At 37.5% G+C, this 20,552-nt stretch overlaps 2 protein-coding genes across 5 annotated transcripts in view; one reads left to right on the top strand and one right to left on the bottom strand.

Annotated features, from left to right (window-relative positions):
• Window positions 1-241: 241 nt before the first annotated feature.
• On the top strand, window positions 242-14,441 carry RNFT1 (ring finger protein, transmembrane 1). Its single transcript, XM_066262730.1, has 9 exons — window positions 242-401; window positions 1,593-2,047; window positions 2,245-2,321; window positions 3,699-3,799; window positions 6,073-6,226; window positions 7,178-7,336; window positions 7,970-8,035; window positions 11,897-11,998; window positions 12,623-14,441. The coding sequence occupies exons 2-9, from the start codon at window positions 1,648-1,650 to the stop codon at window positions 12,755-12,757; spliced, it is 1,194 nt and encodes a 397-aa protein (XP_066118827.1). The 5' UTR covers window positions 242-401; window positions 1,593-1,647; the 3' UTR covers window positions 12,758-14,441.
• RPS6KB1 (ribosomal protein S6 kinase B1) overlaps window positions 10,329-20,552 on the bottom strand; it is a 44,983-nt gene continuing 34,759 nt past the window's right edge. For 2 of the 4 annotated variants that reach the window (XM_066262721.1, XM_066262722.1), the window contains exon 15: window positions 14,673-19,707. In XM_066262721.1, the coding sequence (XP_066118818.1) occupies window positions 19,470-19,707 (238 nt within the window). In that variant the 3' untranslated portion in view covers window positions 14,673-19,469. Of the gene's footprint in view, window positions 11,837-14,672; window positions 19,708-20,552 lie in introns of those variants that run through there. The other 2 variants (XM_066262725.1, XM_066262723.1) reach the window with 2 other exon arrangements.

The following is a 20,552-nucleotide window of genomic DNA, read 5'->3' as shown; positions in this document are numbered from 1 at the left end:
CTCGCAGCCAATACATGTTTAACCTCAAAACGCCCAGATCGCAAAGCCGCGTGCGGGATCACAAACACACACGCGCGCGCGCGCCCCCGCAATTTTGTTTAATGCACACGCCTGGGGGATGGGGGGTCTTCTTAGGTGCAGCCCACTGCTCTCCACAGCCAACAGCTCAGGGAGCCTCGTGACCGCCGGCTGGCCGCCTCACAGCCCGCCCCTCGGCGCGGCGCGCGGCCGCGGGCCCGCGTGCGTGAGGACGTCCGGGGAGCGCGCGCGCCGCCGAGCTGGGCCGGAGTTACCCGCAGTGGGGCTTGAAGGTGATGGCCGTGACGGAACGCCGTGAAGCCGCATCTCCCGCTCATCCTGCGGACGCTGCCGAGACCTGGGCCCACTCGTCGTCATGAGAGGTTAGTCCTGGGAAAAGCGAGTGGGGGCCGCGGCGAATGAGCTCTGGGGAGAGTAACTGAGACACTCTAAGCTCGAACGTGGGTGGAAAATTCTGTCCTAGGGATTCTAGAGTTGTTTACGTTTACTTTTCTTCCTTTTTTTCTCCCTTTTCTTGCTCTTGCTTGGAGTTAAGTGGGAGGGTTCTGTTTTTATTTATGGAAGAGACGCTGAAACTCTCACGTCCAACGTCGGTCTTCAGAGGTTTGAAGAAATGATACCCGTGGCGTCGGAACAGGGGTGAAAAGTTTTAGCATCAGGAACTAAAAGTCAAACCTCCCTACAGTAACTGAAAAAATATATATTCAAACCGAGGGATGGAATAGAATGACCTGCTGTTAACCCTAGTTTCCTCCTACAGAGGACAGGCTGGGATTCCCACTCTGGCATCATTGACAGCTGCCCACACTGATCGTTTAGGGATCCTTTCGTGACACCCCCGCCCCCCCCCCACACCGGTGCCCATTTTTAATGGGCAGACTGTAACTATCCTTATTCAGATTAGTGTTACCTAGCAATTCTATGGTGACTCCCAAGTTTCCCTATTTTAAAGGTATTTGGGTAATATTTGGGGTACGGAAGGTAATACCCTTGGTATTTATTGGAAGCCTTTTCATTGGCTTTGGGAAAGCTGTTTTAGCATAACACAAATTTATAGGTAACCTAAGTGAAATGTTTATTCTCCCTGATGAGACTTAATAGGCATTAAGGTTTAATTTTTTTTTCTTCCTAGCCTTTCCAAGCATTAAAAAAATTGATTCTTTTGAAATGTATTATCTATATTGGAGATGAAACTGCTCCAGTTGGGCAGAGTAAATGTACTTAAGTATTAGAATATGAATAAGTACTAATGCTCACATTATTCCCATCTACTGGGCACCCATACTCTATTTTGCTTCTTCCTTCTCATTAGAGAACTGGAGACATCTGAAGCTCAACTTCTTTTGTAGCAGATGCTCCCCCAAAGGCTTGTGTAGGGCAGCAGAGCCCTGGCATTAAGGGAGGAGTCTCATAACAAGTGATAGATAACCTGAAAATAATTCATCTGCTATGATTACCAGCCTATCCTTTAGTGAATAAAAGACTGCGAGTGAGCAACATACTACCTGTATTTAAATGTTCACTTAGAGTATTTTCTGCTCTTTGATTTTTAGAAGACAGAGATCTGAAGCAAAGAAATCTGGATCACAAAAAAAGTATTTAAGAGTCATGCAAGCCAACTCTAGCCAAATGCACAGTCCTCTAGGAGCTGCAAGCAGTGAGGATGCCTCAGCCTCCCAATGTGTCCACACAAGATTGACAGAAGGGTCTTGTCTTCATTCTGGAGATGTGCATATCCAGATAAATTCCATACCTAAAGAATTTGATGAAAATCTAAGCTCCAGAAATATAAGGTCAGGTGTTCATGCTTGTACCCATGGATGTGTACATAGTCGCTTAAGAAATCACTCCCATAACGAAACAAGGCAGCCTGATGATACTTCCATGGAGTCTGGAGATCATGGTGGTAGCTCCTTCTCAGAGTTCCGGTATCTCTTCAAATGGCTGCAAAAAAGTCTTCCATATATTTTGATTCTGAGTGTCAAGCTTGTTATGCAGCATGTAACAGGTAGGATATAATAAAATGTTGAAATGTTTCCTTGCTCACATCAGTCAATTTTATTTAGTTATCTACTTTAACCTATGTATTTTAGTTTCTTATTTTCTGCTGGCTTTTAGAATTATGTTTCCTTTAAATTCATGTCATTGTGTTGGCTCTTTGATTTTTTTTTTCCTTGCAATTAACTGGAACTTATTATCTAACAGGAATTTCTCTTGGAATTGGACTGCTTACAACTTTTATGTATGCAAACAAAAGCATTGTAAATCAGGTTTTTCTAAGAGTAAGTATAACAAACAACTAAAAAAATTACTAAATTTTTCCTCTCTGTAGATTATATAATTGTTTTTGAGAGAAATAGGAATTGAGATAGTTTCTTTGACAAATTTAGATAGATGTATTGTAACATCTCTGATATATTGTTTTATTATCTAAATTACCTGGTGTAAATGATCTCTCCTAAAGCCGAATTGTTTCACCTTATTTTCTTTGTAAGTTGGGCTTCTGATAGAGAAAGGAAAACTAGACAGAAATATTAAAAAGTTTAGAATGCACTATTTGATCTTGTTAAGTGCCTTCATGTTTTATGAATTAGTTTAATTTTAATAAGTAATATAATCATTAAAAAGTTTAGCTGTTGCAGTGTTAGACTTAAAGTAGTTAAACAAAATGTACGTTGAATAAATGGGTTTTGAACTATTTAGGTCTCTCTTAAAGAAAATTAAATCCAAGAAGTTTTTCCATAACATAAATTAAGAGTCCTATTTAAATAATAACTTGATTGGAAAAACTAGGATTACTTTATAAAATTTCACCTTCAAACTTGAAAGGGCAATATCTGTATAAAGGATCATGCATTCTGACCTAGAAATTTGTAGTTAGAACCTATCAAACCATAAAAATTTAACTCAGAGTTTAAAACTAGTAAAACTTTTAATTAAACTATTAATTAAAATTTAATTTTAAAAATTACCTTATTAAATTCTTATTGAATATCTGAGAATTTAAAAATTATACTTATAAACCCTGATAACTTAAATGCATTTTTTAAACATTTTGTTTTGTCAGAGAAGCAAAGATAGGGAGCTGCAGAGGTCAAGTTTGTGTTTGGGTGGGTCCTTTATGTCAGCTTGTATAAGATTTCGCTTCTTTGAAACTAGGTAATGTTTTTATACAGTTAAGAAACTTGTATTTTAAAAAATTTGTTTAACCCTTTGAGTAGTACGAACATTCACGTACGTCCTCGTGCCTCCTGACCATCTAGGCATGAGATAAAAAAAATTTTTTTTAAATGTGTAAGGCAACATTAAAAAAAGGCATATGTATGTTCTTCTTGTTTCCATAAATTGATTGTCAAACAAACCTGATTTTAAGTTAATAAAACTGGAACTGGAACTAATTTCATTTTTTGAAAAAAATCTCACTCCGGGGGGGTCAGCAAGCATGAAAAAAACTCACTACTCAAAGGGTTTAAATATGTGTCCTCTTTTGTTCACTAATGACATACAAAACAGCGTGATGACGTACAATTTAAAAAATGTAATAAGTTTAATTAATCAATGATAACATTCTAAGTTAATAAATTAGTCATTAAAGTAAAATATTTTAATGATATTTAAAATTATGACAAAGTAACAAATTATAAAACTTTATTTTTCAGGAAAGGTGCTCAAAGATTCAGTGTGCTTGGTTACTGGTATTCTTAGCAGGATCTTCTGTTTTTTTATATTACACCTTTCATTCTCAGTCACTTTATCACAGGTAATTAGAGATCCAAGTACACAATCACACTTTTTATGTAATAACATATTACTTAGCACTTTGCATATATTTTACTTGCACATACTTATTGTTAGAGTCAATTTTTACCTATCTGTCTCCTTCCAAGATTGAAAGCTCTGAGTAACTTATTCAGATTTATATACCCAGCGCCTTGGCTCTTAGCTGGTGCTCCATATTTAATTTTTCATATATAAATGAAAAATATTTTACCTATATAATCAATAATTATTAAGTACCATTTATTTAATATTAGTGGTGGTCCTTTTATTATTTTCATTTTTGACAAAAATGTATATAAGTTGTACAACATGAATTTTGTGTGATGTTTGTTTCTAGAAGTAGAGAGGAGACTTGCTAAAGGATAGTAGTTAAGTTTCCATGTTAGATGGAAGTGTTCTGTATTTTTGGCTTTAATCAGATAAATAGAAACTGGTTTTCAGTAGAGCTGGAGAGATATGGACTATCTCAGCTATAGTTTGTAGGTGGAGCCAAATTCAATCAGGTTGGATTGGGTGAGTAGGTAGAGGAGAAACCTGGGATTTTAGTTTAAGCAACTGGCTGGATGGTGATATCATTTACTGAGCTCGAATGACTGGGAAAATAACAGGTTTTGAGGGTAAACTCACTCCCCTCCCTTCCTCCCCCCCCCTCTATATATATATAAAATTTTTTCCCCCCTGAAGTGAGAAGCAGGAGGCAGAGAGACAGATTCCCGCATGTGCTGACCAGGATCCACCCAACATGCCCACTAGGGGGCGATGCTCTGCCCATCCAGGCTCTGTTGCAACCGGAGCCATTTCAAGGAGCCATCCTCAGCGCCTGGGCCAACTTTGCTCCAGTGGAGCCTTGGCTGCGGGAGGGGAAGAGAGAGACAGAGAAGGAGAGGGGGAAGGGTGGAGAAGCAGATGGGCACTTCTCCTGTGTGCCCTGGCTGGGAATCAAACCCAGGACTTCCACACACTGGGCCGATGCTCTACTACTGAGCCAACCAGCCAGGGCCAATATATATATATTTTAATGTTCCCATTGATTTGAAAGAGAGAAGAAGGGAGAGGGAGGGAGGGATAGAAAAAGCATCAACACTTTGTTCTACTTAGTTGTTCCATTTAGTTGTGTACTCATTGATTGCTTCTTATTTGTGCCCAGACTGGGGATCAAACCCATGACCTAGGTGTGAGGTGCAGTGGGACAACTCTTTATCTACTGAGTCATCTGGCCAGGGCCAATAATTTAGTTTTGAACATGTTAAGATTTGAGAGGCCACACAGAACTGTTAAGTGATTAGCTTAGAGTAGAGGTTAGGGCTATAAATTTTAGTATTACAGCATATGAGTAATATTTTAAAAACCAATACTAACCATGGAAATTCTAGTCGGAGAAGAAGGCCTAGGACTGGATATGCCCACATTTAGAGGAGTAGCAGCAGAGGGACTAAGAAGGAACCATCAGTCTCAAGTGAGAACAAGTAAGGGAGTGTCGTGTTAGAAGTCTAGGAAGAACGAAATTCGGGAGGAAATGGAAAAAGACCTGTGAATTTAGCAAGATGGAGGAATTTGGTGATCTTGACAAAAGCAATTCAGTGGAAAGGAGGGACTGGATTCTTTTTTTTCTTTTTTTTGTGTGTTTTTCTGAAGTTGGAAACGGGGAGGCAGACAGACTCCTGCATGTGCCTGACCGGGATCCACACCACATGCCCACCAGGGGGCGATGCTCCGCCTATCTGGGGTGCTGCTCTGTTGCAACCAGAGCCATTCTAGCGCCTGAGGCAGAGGCCATAGAGCCATCCTCAGTGCCCAGGCCAACTTTGCTCCAATGGAGCCTTGGCTGCGGGAGGGGAAGAGAGAGACAGAAAGGAGAGGGGGAGGGGTGGAGAAGCAGATGGGCGCCTCTCCTGTGTGCCCTGGCCAGGAATCAAACCCGGGACTCTTGCACACTAGGCCGATGCTCTACCACTGAACCAACCAGTCAGGGCTTGGATTCTTAATTGGAGGTGGTTGAGAGAATGGCGGATGTCTGATATTAGTGAAATTTTTTAGATTATAGGCTACACAGATGTCAATCATGACAAGTTAGGAAGACTGTTCTTTGTGCTATATAGGAAAAATTCAAAATTCAAATATTTTAAGTCTTTAAGCAATTCATATTTTTTACACATCAAAGTAAAAAATTCAGTAGTAAATTAAAAACCCCTATAAATACTTTACCACCTTTGTATATTGCTCTGGTAAGTTTTGATATTTTTCTCTTGGTAGCTTAATTTTTTTAAATCCTACTTTGGACCCTTCGAGCTTCTGGGAAGTACTTTGGATTGTTGGAATTACAGATTTCATTCTGAAATTCCTCTGCATGAGCTTAAAATGCCTTATTTTATTGGTGCCTTCTTTCATCACACCTTTTAAATCCAAGGTAAGAAACTAACATGTTTTGTAGGTACAATGTTAAACAAACCACATTAATGCTGTTTGGTCTCAACCTAATTTTAATTATATTATCTCAGACTGGCAACCATTTGCTCAAGGACTTGAACCAAAATTTTAATCTGTTTTTAAAAATCAATTATATTTGCTTCAGATTCATCTAAAAATCAGTCCCCACATCATATATGGAAAAATATTTAGATTTGTACTTTTCTCCTCCTCCAGGGCGTTATCAATTGATAATTGATAACCAACTGTATGTTCTTATTCAGTGTTTTTCCCATATTCAAGAAAATCTTTAATAAAAAATTTTGTGCCTGACTGGGTGGTGGCGCAGTGGATAGAGCATCAGACTGGGATGCGGAAGACCCAGGTTTGAGACCCTGAGGTCACCAGCTTGAGCCCAAGGTCGCTGGCTCGAGCAAGTGGTTGGTACTCGGTCTGCTGAAGGCCCGCGGTCAAGGAACATATGAGAAATCAATCAATGAACAACTAAGGCACATATGAGAAATCAATCAATGAACAACTAAGGTGTTGCAACACACAATGAAAAACTAATGATTGATGCTTCTCATCTCTCTGTTCCTGTCTGTCTCTGTCTATCCCTCTGTCTTTCTGTAAAAAAAAAAAAAAAAATTAAGCTTTAAAAAAAAAATAATTTTGTAATCAGCAAAATCATACAAAGTTTTACTTGTAGTATACATAAAACATTTTCACTATGTTGTTCTTTAGATATTTGAAAATAAACCAGTCAGTGACCATAATATAGGACAACCAGGTTGAGGTTGTCAGTCATAACCATTATTATGAATATTAATTTTATACAATCTGTGTGATTGTTCGATATACTGATGTCCTCAATTCAATATGAAGTATTTGTTCAATGTCTATAAGTAGTATGGGTTTAACTACTGTATTTGGTTTCTTTTTTCCTTTTTAGGGTTACTGGTATATGCTTTTAGAAGAATTATGTCAGTATTACCGAACTTTTGTTCCCATACCAGTTTGGTTTCGTTACCTTATAAGCTATGGGGAGTTTGCTAATATAACTAGAAGGAGTCTTGGGATATTGCTGGCTTTACTCTACCTCATACTAAAAGTAAGTAACATTATTAATCATCATTGTATGATTCATATAATGATTAGTTTTTACTTACTATTTTTCTGTTTAACTGTTTTACAGTTTATCTTCATATCACTAATTTGAAATGGAAATATATCTTTATCTTAATCCAGGAGTTTTCAGATTTTATTGAGGGAGTGGATTTCCACATAGGATAGATTACCTAAGCCATGCAGAAAGAAGGAGGTATGATAGAGCATACCTATCTCCAACAGTAGCATCTGTCATACACAAATTCTGAAAACAGTGGGGTGTCTTAGCCTGTTTCTTCTATGCCTGCTCCCCGCAGTTTAATCACTTCATGAAACTTTAAATGTTAGCTAGGTAAACTTGCCTTGTCTTTGACATAGTTAACTTTATATTTGTCTTGACCAAATTGTAGGTATTCAGATGTATTGTACTTTTCCTTTTTTGGTTAAGAGTAGGCTAAAATCTATCAATTAAGTAAAATATTTTATAATTGGACTTTAAATATATTTAGATTGAAATGATTAGTTGTAATATGTGGTAAACATTAAGTTATCAATATTTGATATGGCACTTTAGTTTTGATCTCTGGGTTTAGCAGATTGAGCTCTTTAAATTGATGAATATTCTTATTTCTTTCAGCTTTTGGATTTTTTTGGACATCTAAGAAATTTCAGACGGGTTTTACAAATATTTTTTACACGACCAGTAAGTACTTTTTAATCGTTTAAGAAAAAATACTTTTTGCCCTGGCTGGATGGCTTGGTTGGTTGGAGCATGTCCTACAATGCAGAGGTGGCTGGTTCTATGGTTCTACCCTTGGCCTGGGCTCATACAGAAACAGATTGATGTTTCTATCTCCCTCTCTCTGAATTCAATAGAAAAATAAATATTTTTAAAAAGAAAAAGTACTTTTGCCCTGGCCAGATAGCTCGGTTGGTTAGAGCACCATCCTGAAGTGCAGAGATTGGTGGTTTGATCCCTGGTCAGCACACGTACAGGAATAGATGTTCCTGTCTCTCTCCTGCTCTTTCCCTTCCTCTCTAAAAAAATCAGTAAAGCCCTGGTCGGTTGGCTCAGTGGTAGAGCGTCAGCCTGGCATGCAGGAGTCCCAGGTTCGATTCCTGGCCAGGGCACACAGGAGAAGTGTCCATCTGCTTCTCCACCCCTCCCCCCTCTCCTTCTTCTCTCTCTCTCTCTCTCGTCCCCTCCTGCAGCCAAGGCTCTATTGGAGCAAAGTTGGCCCGGGCGCTGAGGATGGCTCTATGGCCTCTGCCTCAGGCGCTAGAATGGCCCTGGTTGCAACAGAGCACCGCCCCAAATGGGCAGAGCATCGCCCCCTGTTGGGCATGCCAGATGGATCCTGGTCCGGCGCATGCGGGGAGTCTGACTGCCTCCCCGTTTCCAACTTCAGGGGAAAAAAAAAATCAGTAAAACACTTAAAACAGGGTAATTCTTTTAAAAAATACTTTTAACTTTTCTTCATTATAAAGTTTTTAGTTCTGCAATTTTACAAATGTGAATTTCATAATTACGTTTTTTTGTTTTGTTTTTAAGAGATATGCCAAGATTAGAATTATCTCTTAATTTTTTTTTTTCTGAAGTGAGAAGCAGGGGGAGGCAGACAGACAGACTCCCGCATGCGCCCAACTGGGATCCACCCGGCATGCCCACCAGGGGGCAATGCTCAGCCCCTCTGAGGCACTGCTCTGCTGCAACTAGAGCCATTCTAGTGCCTGAGGTGGAGGCTATGGAGCTGTCCTCAGCGCCCAGGCCAACTTTGCTCCAGTGGAGCTTTGGCTGTGAGAGGGGAAGAGAGAGACAGAAAGAAAGGAGAAGGGAAAGGGTGGAGAAGCAGATGGGCACTTCTCCTGTGTGCCCTGGCTGGGAATCAAACCTGAGACTTCTACATGCCGGGCCGATGCTCTACTGCTGAGCCAACTGGCCAGGGCCCACACCATCCTTTTTAATCTACAAATGGTAGCTTTGTGTATTTCCATTAACTCCTTATTCAGCTTCTATGAAAGCACTTCCACTGAAATATATTGTGTATGAGATAAAAGCTCATTACCAAAAACCGTGTCCCTTGAAATTTTTCTACTGGAAAAATTTTTCTGCCATTACTCATCTTTATGCATGGATAAGTTCACAGGGTATGTAATATAACAAATTGAGACTCCAGTGTCAATTATAGACTTATTATGTGATTCTATGGATGTTACAGATTGTAGACAAAGTGTATCACAGGTTCATTTGCTATTTAATAGCCTTTGTGGTCACCAGATTAGAGAACTTGAGCCTCAGTTTTGCAGCGCATTAAGCACTTAAACAATTACTTGGTCAGGGCTCAGGGGGTATGACAACTAAAAGAATGCTAACCTAACACTGTATGTTGAAAAAACAAAAAAAGAGTAGACTACACTAACTAGTCAAGGCACCCTTCTGAGATATAGTAATGTAGTAATAAGTTTTGCTGCATACCATTCAGACTTAATTCTTTAGACAAGATACAATTGAGAGTTCAGTTTTAGTCAAGTTTATTCAATTCATTGTACGAGTATCAGCCATTTTACTCTAATTACTCTAGTAAAGCTTGTGCTGAAATAGTTCGATACTCTTTCTCTGTAAAGCATGGAGAGTATCACAGTCATCAACACTCATTTCCTGAGTTGTATATATACATGGGTGTGTATGTATCATTTCTTAACTTTGCCAGGGAAATGGCAGTCATCATCAAGATAAACCTTCCCTTGAAAGGAGTCTGCAAAATGCCAGATGGAAGCATTAATTTATCAGCCTAAGTATCTGCTCTGTACTCTGCTAAATGACATTGAAGAGCAACTGGCACTAAGGTCATCCAGAATTCTTAATTTTTAATATTTTTATCTTTTTTGTTTGTTTTTTTTTTTATTTCATTTTATTTTTTATTTTTTATTTTTTTTTAGAGAGGAGAGGGAAAGACAGAGAGAAAGAGAAAGAGAGGAGAGACAGAGAGAGAGAAGTGGGGGAGGAGCTGGAAGCATCAACTCCCATATGTGCCTTGACCAGGCAAGCCCAGGGTTTCGAACCAGCGACCTCAGCATTTCCAGGTTGATGCTTTATCTACTGCGCCACCACAGGTCATGCCTGGGTTTTTTATTTTAAAAAAAAATTTAGAAAAATAACTTTAACAGGGTGACATTAATCAATAAGAGTACATAGATTTCAGGTAAACATTTCTATAGTATTTGAACTGTTGATTATGTTGTATACCCATCACCCAAAGTCATATAATTTTCCTAATACTTTTGTCTTTTGTCTTAGTTTGATTTTGTTAACTCTCGATATTTAGTACAAGAAGTTTAGATCATAGCTTCAGATTGTTAAGTCATGCTTTGCTCTGATTACCATGACTGATTTGAACTTGGGCGTTCTTACTTCCCTTTAGCCACCTTTTCCCCATCATTTCTACAGAAAGCTAATCTCATTTATACCATTTTGTCACATCCAGTTAACAACTAAATTCTACAGAATTTGGTGAGGAAGTTATTAGTATGTTAAAGAGATCAGAACTTTTTTAGGACATTAGACAAAAAAGAAATTAAAAACATCACCATTATTGTCTGACCAGACGGTGGCGCAGTAGATATAGCATCGGACCGGGATGCGGAGGACCCAGGTTCGAGACCCCGAGGTCACCAGCTTGAGCACAGGTCCATCTGGTTTGAGCAAAAGCTCACCATCTTGGACCCAAGGTCGCTGGCTTGAGCAAGGGGTTACTTGGTCTGCTGTAGCTCCGCAGTCAAAACACATATGAGAAAGCAATCAATGAACAACTAAGGTGTCACAACGAAAAACTAATGATTGATGCTTCTCGTCTCTGAACATTCCTGTCTGTCTGTCCCTATCTATCCCTCTCTCTGACTCCGTCTCTGTAAAAAAAAAAATCAAATTATTGTTCAGCCAGTAATTTTGACAGTGTAACTGTACCCAAGTGACATTTTGCAATTACATTTATTTTATAAAATTTTATTCTTTCCTAGTACTACATGCTCTGACTTTTGTATTAAGGATATTAAAATAACTTTTAGATTTAGTGGCAGGACACTGTTCAGATCCCCAAACCTTCTTCACATTGAACTCACCTGGAGAGCTTACAAAAATTATATTCCTGTTGTCACATACCAGTCTGAATCTCCAGCATGGAGCACAGAAAGCTGTTTCAGTCAGCCAAGCTTTGGACTGACCTTTTTAACCACTGCCATAAATAAGTGGATTCAATTTGGCTATATGGGGTCACCTAGTACATTAAGCCAATTGAATCCATGTTGAATTTGAAGCCCTATCATTATGCAGAACCCAGTGAATCTAAAAATCTTTCAGGATCCTTTTATGTATTTATTGAGTTCACCTTCATGTAGTCCATCAAGACGTGGTCTGGCATATGTAGTTCATCTTTGAAATGTTTGTGTCCTTTGGGAAAATTTTCAAGTGCCTAGTTCCAGGGAGAGTGGAGAAATACAGCATCACCTACATATTGGAAGAACAGGAAAGAAATTTGAAGATGAACAGAACTTCTTCTTTTCACAGAGTTATGGAGTGGCTGCCAGCAAGAGACAGTGTTCAGATGTGGATGATATGTGTTCAATATGTCAAGCTGAATTTCAAAAACCAATTCTTCTCATCTGTCAGGTAATTATATGTTTAAGCAACCTCAATACAACACTTTCTGTGACTTGCGAAAAGGAGAAAAACTACAATGCTTAGCAGAAAGAGGCATTCAAAGCACATACTTGTAATTTCTTATTTGTGATTAGGGGTTTGGTAGATTAGCTAAATCTTACCCCTATGTTCTAATAAGTTTTATACTAAGGAGTGTATGAAGGGGGAAAATAATTTACATGGCAGATTGGTTACCAACATGACTAAAAAACAGGCTATTTTTGACAATTGGATACTGGTCTTTTAGAAAAACACCAGCGTTTGTTACTGGAGTGTATAAGGCCTTTCCTTTATGGCAATTACTCTCAAAGAATTTATTAAGCTGTCAATTCATTATACTTGTTCTTACAGTTATCACCTAGGGATAGCTTGTATTTAATTAAAAGTGATAAAATGGACAGCACTGTCAAAAGAACACTTGTAGCTTTTAACAGTAACACCATTCTTTTATTCTGGAATGTCAGTCATACTTTGTGTTCTCATTGTAAAATGAAGGGATCTGTGCTTTCCAAAATCCCTTTTAGCTCTAGAGTATGATGAATTTAAAATAAAAATGTTACCAAGTTTAAAATGTAGCTCTTCATTCCTTTACAGCATATATTTTGTGAAGAGTGTATTACCTTATGGTTTAACAGAGAGAAATCCTGCCCACTGTGCAGAACTGTGATTTCAGACCGTATAAACAGATGGAAAGATGGAGCCACTTCATCACACCTTCAGATATACTAAGCTGTATGAACTATCAAGGCCATAAAACTCTTAAGTATTGTAACCCAATTTATCAAAATATTGAATGAAAGAACCTGTTTTAAAAATATGTAAGTAATGTTCAACCTAATGCATATGCAACATTCTATCCTAATTATTTGACAGATGATTGCAGTGTTAAATTATGTGTTTTCTTGTTAATGTTACCAAAAAATCAACTGGATAACTAGAACTAGTTCTTAGAGGAACTCAGATACTTTCCTGACATTGTTTTTAAAAAAAGAGTATTTTAATATTTCAAGATACACATTATCTGAAAGTAGAATTTTCTTTAGCATTGACTTTTATAATTTCCATTCTAAAAGTTCCTAAGGTTTTCATAAAAGTTGTATTTTTAAATTAAAGTTCTAAATGCTATATTTTACCTGTAACAATCAGATTTTCTAAGTGAAGATTTACTGAGGATGATATATTTTAATATTATATTACTCTGTAATATGATTAGCACTCAATGAGAATGGATATAAATTTGTTTGTGGACCTCATACATACAATCCTGCCATAAGTTTTCATGATTGTGATCTTTTTATATAGTGCCATGGACTATCTTGAAGTAACTATTAAAATAATTCACATGGATTACAAATAGCTGGCTTCCCTGATGATCTGAATAGTATAACAAACAAGACTAAATCAAATCTTAGAAAATAATTCCCATTATAATTGGTCTTCAGAAGAGTTTTGGAATCTAATGCTTGAATCATTATTAATTAGGAAATTATAAAGTTTGCACGAAGGGGCAATCAAAGTTTTGGACTTGTGTGATTTTTTTTGCCTCTTAAGTGTTTGTGTGTGGTGGTTGGTAAAAGGAAAGAGGCACTCTCTCCCCTCAAAATCTCTAAGGGCAAACCAACGATCTTTAACACATGCCTGAAATGATGGTTATATCTAAGTTTAGGAGTAAAAGGCCTCTGCCCATTTTCTCTATTACCATCTATCAATTTGAACACAAGGATGAGATAATGGGAAGAAATTAGGAGGCAAAGGTAGAAAACAAATTTGCGATGTTGGTAAGATAAAGATTTAACTAGATTAATAAGGATAGTGACCAACCAACTACAGGCTAAGCCTCTTATGCCTGTATGGCTACCCTAATTTGCAAAAGAACTTTAGAAAGCCTGTAACTTTTTTCCTCAGGTAAATATTGCCAGGTTATAAGTACACCTGTTTCTGTTTGTTCAGTGATGACATATTATCTCCTTTGAGAACATTGCAAACATTGAAACAAGTTTACTTAGCTATTCCAATAACCACTTACTCTATGGCTATATGGATAGCGTTTCTTAATGATTTAATATCAAAGGAGGTTCCTGGTGGACAGTGAGTTGTTTTTTTTCCAACAAACAAGAAAGCATTTCAGGTATGAATTTAAAAGGGGGAAAATGTAATAGGAGAGCTGTGCCTCTCACTAACAACACTGATGCATTTCTCTACTATTCCTTCACCTCAAAAATAGGGGAATACGACATTAGTTATAGAGATTCAAGACTCCATGTATTCTGTGACTTCAGATCACACCTTCTGAAAGTGTTTCATCAGCATTAAGAGTCACTACTGTTTTATAAAAAAGTCAAGTCAGTTTGTAGTCAACTTCTACAAAGAAATCATCTTGGCAAATGTGATGGAATTGCCTTATAAATAAAACTTGAGTGGCCTGACCTGTAGTGGCGCAGTGGATAAAGCATCGACCTGGAAATGCTGAGGTCGCCGGTTCGAAACCCTGCTTGCCTGGTCAAGGCACATATGGGAGTTGATGCTTCCAGCTCCTCCCCCCTTCTCTCTCTCTCTGTCTCTCCTCTCTCTCTCTCTCTCTCTGTCTGTCTCTCCCTCTCCTCTGTAAAATGAATAAATAAATAAAAATTTAAAAAAAAAAAACAACTTGAGTTACACAAAACATTACCCATCTTACACTAGATATACTGAGACATTAAAAACAGATTTGTGCACCACATTATTGCTTATACACATCAAATAATCAAATGTAGTTGACAAGTGTGGCTGAACAACCTGTTGACTATTAGTATAAGAGTCTTCTAATGTTTTTATGTGAAGCTAGCTGTCACATAACATTTCCTATGAACTCTTTAAAAAATAAGCTACCAATTCACCTTGGAAATCAGACATGTAACATCTAATATATAAAACTAGTACTAAAACTTGTTATATATTTAAGTAGCTTCAATTTCTCAGCAGAAACAGTTTTAGAACTGTCATTCCTCATATATAGTAGAGTTGATCCTTGAACAATGCAAGAATTAGGGGCACCAACATCCCTACGCCCCCAGTTAAAATCTACATGCAACTTTTTTTTTTTTTTTTGTATTTTTCTGAAGCTGGAAACGGGGAGAGACAGACAGACTCCCGCATGCGCCCCCCCAGGCGCCCGGGCCATCTTTGCTCCAATGGAGCCTTGGCTGCAGGAGGGGAAGAGAGAGACAGAGAGGAAGGAGGGGGGAGGGTGGAGAAGCAAATGGACGCTTATCCTATGTGCCCTGGCCGGGAATCGAACCCAGGTTCCCCGCACGCCAGGCCGAGGCTCTACCGCTGAGCCAAACGGCCAGGGCCGCAACTTTCTTTTTAAGCAAGGGAGAGAGGGACAGACAGGAAGGAAGCGAGAGATGAGAAGCATCAACTTGTTGTGGCACTTTAGTTGTTCAGATTGCTTTCTCATATGTGTCTTGATTGGCGGGCTCCAGCTGAGCCAGTGACCCCTTGCTCAAGCCAGCAACTCCATGCTCAAGCTGGCAACTTTGCAGTTTTGAACCTGGGTCCTCAGCATCCCAGGTCAATGTTCTATCCACTGCGCCACCGCCTACTCAGGCCACATGCAACTTTTAACTATAGACTCCATGGATATGGAGGGCCAAATGTATTTATTAAAACAAATTCTCTGTATAAGAGGGCGTGTGCAGTTCAAACCCATGTTGTTCAGGGGTCAACTGTAGTTTATTAAATATGAGAAGCTGAAGACATCTGGTATGTTAATGAAAAATACTGAAGTCATTTGTGCACCTGATAGTTATTTTTCCTACCTTAGGGTAATAAAAAAAATTCACTTCTATATTATGTTCATTCAAATTTGCATTTAATTTCTATTTACATTCATTCAATCCAAAATTAAATACTTAATACAGTTAACTAAATACAAGATGAAAAGCAGAAAAGATGTTACCCTCATAGCACTCCTAATAAGGCAGCTGAAGAATTTATTTACTCTGATAGATGCAAAGCCAACTTGGGATAGGAAAATAAAATAATAGTAAAAGAGCAAACAGATGAACCCATCTCTCGGGTTTTACTTCAGATAATCCATTGAGATAATACTTGTGCTGTTGTGGTAAATTAAGAATCACACAAGAAAAATCTTCTATCAGTCAGCAACGGACCAAAGGTCACAGTGTGACAAATACTTTTATGATTGGTTTTCCAGCTTGCTAGTGTCTACTCCTATGAAAAAAGGTAGATATTTGAACATTGATGTTCTTATTTGAGAAATTAACCATTTTCAAAGCCTCAAAACTCATTCTTCATAAATTCAACATTTCTCATGGGATTAAACTTAGATCTAGCCCTTGTAAGCTAGGAACCATATGACTAAGTTACCAAAATAGGTCCTATATTAAATATAAAATCCAAGGCTCAGTATATTAACACTATTGAAGATGCATCTTGTTTTATAATCATTTATTAAAGAATGTTGAATTTATGGAGATTATACATGCATTCTCCCTCCACCCCACCCTCATCTTGTATCTCAAAAAAATAGTATGGAAAAATCCTTCTTGAAGGAGTCCAACTAGTTAAGACCATAAAGGGAAAATAATACAATTTTCTAAAAAGTCTGGTTCAAGTTCAATAATTAATACTTTACATTGTTAATCACAGCTGGTTTATAAATCCCAGTTTATTCTGTAATGCTACAAACCTTATAAAATAAAAATTAGTAAACTTCAATTCTGATTATATTTTAATTAAAAAACAGCATGTATATAAAATTAAAAAATATTCTGTAATAGCTGATTTTAAAGAAAATGATTTCAAGTGATGAAAGAAAAGCACTTAATCTCTTTTATACACTTACCTGGAAGAATCATAAAGATCCCTCTTAGAAACTCAAGACTAGTAATATTGACATCATATATTTTAAACTATGCTTGGATTTTTACAAATAAATATAGGGGAAGCCATATTGCATAGGTGTGTGCTTTCTGTCTGTGACACTAAAGTGGCACTTGACATGTTTTCACAGTTATAGCAGGGATATCCACTTATGAAACACAATTTCTCAATAAACCTGCCACAGCATAGGAAATTAATTTCCCTTAATGTTAACTTGGAAAACTGTATTTATTTGTATGGATGGCTGATGTACAATTAATGATTTTTATGCAGAAAAGTTGCAGTGTTTGCCACTATTGCTGACAGTACTAATGATGAAAATGGTTTAACTACGGGGTGTTTATAGCCAGCCAATCACAGTGCAAATGTCAGTAGCAAATAAGACTGAAGAGGAATATTTTGGTGTAAAAATTTTGCTGGAATTTGGTCAGTCAACACTACAGGGAGTAAATACATTTGAAAACAAGTATCAGAGTATCACAAGCCATTTGCAGTCTGGAATACAGCCTGTACATATCACCATATTACATATATTTTTGGGTCTTATATTTTCAGATATCATAAACTATCAGAGAACAAAGATCTGCTGCTCTTTAAATACACTTTCTGCCCTTATCTTTATTGTAGCTTCAAATTTATGAGCTACAGTTATAAAGTTCTCAGTAGGCTGAAGCAATAATGGGAAAAGAGGGATTAGAGGAATTAAAAAAAAAAAGGCTTTCTGTCCAAAGGTGAACTGTTATCAATTCTTTCATATTGCCACAACTGAAAAGGTAATTTCCAATCATTTTTCATGGAAATGTTTTTGCTTAATGTCATAGGATTTCATCTCACTTGAATTGCCATTTAAATAAGCAAAGGGTTGCTCTTTTCTGACTGCATTCAACATGCATAAGAATTTTATGGCTTGGATCCTATGGCTCAAAAAGGTTTGAAGAACATAGCAAGCAGCATCAATTTAAAAAAGAAATTGTAGGGTTGCAAAATATTACAAATTGACTTTGCACATTCAGACTAAAGACATTATAAAAGACAAAAAGATGTGAGAAGACTCAACTGCAACTGCATGATCATCTATTATACCAGTATGCACTGAAATATATTTTTATAAAGCTCTGCAGATATTAAACCCTTTCACCAGCTAAAGTCATGGAAATGCTCTCTTTAAGGCAGGAAGTATTTAAGAAAGGTAAAGCTACCTTCATTTTTATTCTTTGTACCAGTAAATCACTTAGTAGATTTTGTTACAATTTCAAAAACATAGTGTCTTTTTAACATGTTTCCTAAATTAAGCCACTAAATTTTCTTATTCACTGCGGAAGACATTCATCAAAAGGCCATCAAATATTTTTACAATCAAAAAATGTTGCCCCCGTATAAAGGAAAAGAACCCTTTTTCCCTTTAAAACTGTTGAGGAAAAAATGTAAGGAAGATAGACAGCAAAAACAGTAAAAAGTAAAACTTAAAATCTTACCAATTTGCTGCAAAGAGATTAGACATAGAGAGTGAACTATGGCAACACCCTCTTCCCCTGGATCTATTTCCCACTTTGCCGCCCTCAGTATGCATTTTATCCTGACTCTCTTCTGTCCTTCTTCAGCCACAGGCTGAACACATTTGGCGTCTTGAACCAAATACTGGTATAAGAACAGGTGATGATATTTTCCAGTGCAATGCAGGCCCAGGACAAGGATGAAATGTAGGACATACAACTTATGCCCATTCCAAGGCTTCCAGTTAGGCTTAGCACATAGCAGTACTGCAAATAGAAATGATTAAATAGACTTTTTTTTCTAGTATTAGAGACAGGTATTGCAGCCGGGTTACTAAAAATAAACCCCAGGTCCATCCCAATCCCTCCAACGAGCCACAGCTGTGGTTAACAATGATTCATTTGCATTTTTATTATTTCACCAAGAGAAGAAACAGAAGCTGTCTGACTTTCTTCACATTAACCAATAATTTCGCATTTTAAAGTTTGGGATGTTTTCCATGATGAGCTGAATCAAAAATCTATTTGAAAAATATATATTTATATAAAAAAAAGATTCAGGTTATTTGCACGTAAAACATCAATTGATAAGTTTCTTTTGTCTTTGATTCCATGTTACTGGAAAAAGCTTGACCAAGCTTGCATGCTATTTTGTCCTTGGTGGCAAGTATTACAGGCAATTTCATATGTTGCCTAATGAAAGGATAACCCTTCTTCAAAACAATCAGAACTCAACAGTGATTCAAAAGCAACATCATACCCTTAATACTGTCAGTTTTGAACCATCAACGTAAAAATCCTTGATAAGGTTGAAAAGATGTCGCTAAGAATCAATTGATGTGCCTAAGAGTTCTGCAATACTATTTGCTTAAGTTTTTTTTTTTTGCACCATTGATTGATTTTTTTATATCCAGGTTTATTTTTCCTCTGACCAAAGTGTTCCATGTAATGACACCAACTCCTCGAGGCTGTCATTTTCAGTCTTCTTGTTTCACCCTGCAGGATACTCTCAATCCTCTCCCCACCTTTTTTGCCTTAAATTCATTAAAAGCCTTGCTCTGTCATAGATTCATTCGCAGGTGCTCTGGTCGTTTGGAGATCATGGGAAAAGCTTGTTTTTTGTATGGCCCGGAGTTCGGCTGTCGTATTGGAAGCGGCGCTGAAGCTTCCCCACTCATCGTCACATCCATCTGCTCTATTCCACTTGTTTCCATTGGATATTCCACAGGCGTCTGAGGATTTGCTGTGCTGGCTGAAGCACCTCTTCCCCAGAAATCCCCAGGAGAAAATTTGACTGGGCTTTAAGACAAGGAAGAGCTATCATTCGTCTCAAGGATTATTTCAACAACAAAATATATTTCCTTTACATTTAAAGGGAGTGGGGTAATATGACATTTATTTTCATTTAATTTTATTTTTGTGTGGATTAGCACAAAAGCAAAAGTTGAGCCATCTCTCCCCTACACTAACTGCTAGTTTCCCAACTGGTTTCTTTATTTGCCCTGGTAAAACCCTCAATAATACTTAAAAAACAAAACAAAACAAAAAGAAACCATTTTATTCCCCCACTTAAAAGAGCTTCCCATTGCACTTAATATACTTCTAAACTTTGCCATTCTATTCCTCACTCCACACACTTCAGGAACACTGACCTCCCTTTCATTTCCAAGAAAAGGCCAAGTTTTTCTCCCCTTAAGGCTTTTGTATGAGCTGTTCTCCTACCTGTAACACTCTTGTACTTCTGTTTTTGTATGGCTGGCTCTCTCTTCATTCTTAGATGTTACTTCACCCAGGAGGCCTTTCGCTGACCTCCATTAACATGAGCCCCCTTGTTATTTGCTCTCTACCACCACACTCTTTACTTTTTTTTCATGTAACACTTGTCACTACTCGTAATTACACATATTTTGTATTTTCTTCTTTGTTTATTATGAATCCCTCTCACTAAATTGTGAACTTCATCAGGACAAGGACAATTCCTGTGTTAATCATGTGTTCCAGTGTTCAGCACAGCCCCTGTACACAATAAATGTTGAATGAATGGGTAAAGAGGACATCAGCCACTATAGCAGCTTACTTTTTGGAAGGAAGGTAAACTATATAGCATATTATCAGAGATTAGTACAGACTAGTCACTAATCTAA

This window comes from Saccopteryx bilineata, chromosome 2, assembly GCF_036850765.1.
Source record: "Saccopteryx bilineata isolate mSacBil1 chromosome 2, mSacBil1_pri_phased_curated, whole genome shotgun sequence".
Taxonomy (NCBI): Eukaryota; Metazoa; Chordata; class Mammalia; order Chiroptera; family Emballonuridae; genus Saccopteryx; species Saccopteryx bilineata.
The sequence above is the reverse complement of the archived record's forward strand: the minus strand, read 5'-3'. Positions and strand labels throughout refer to the sequence as shown.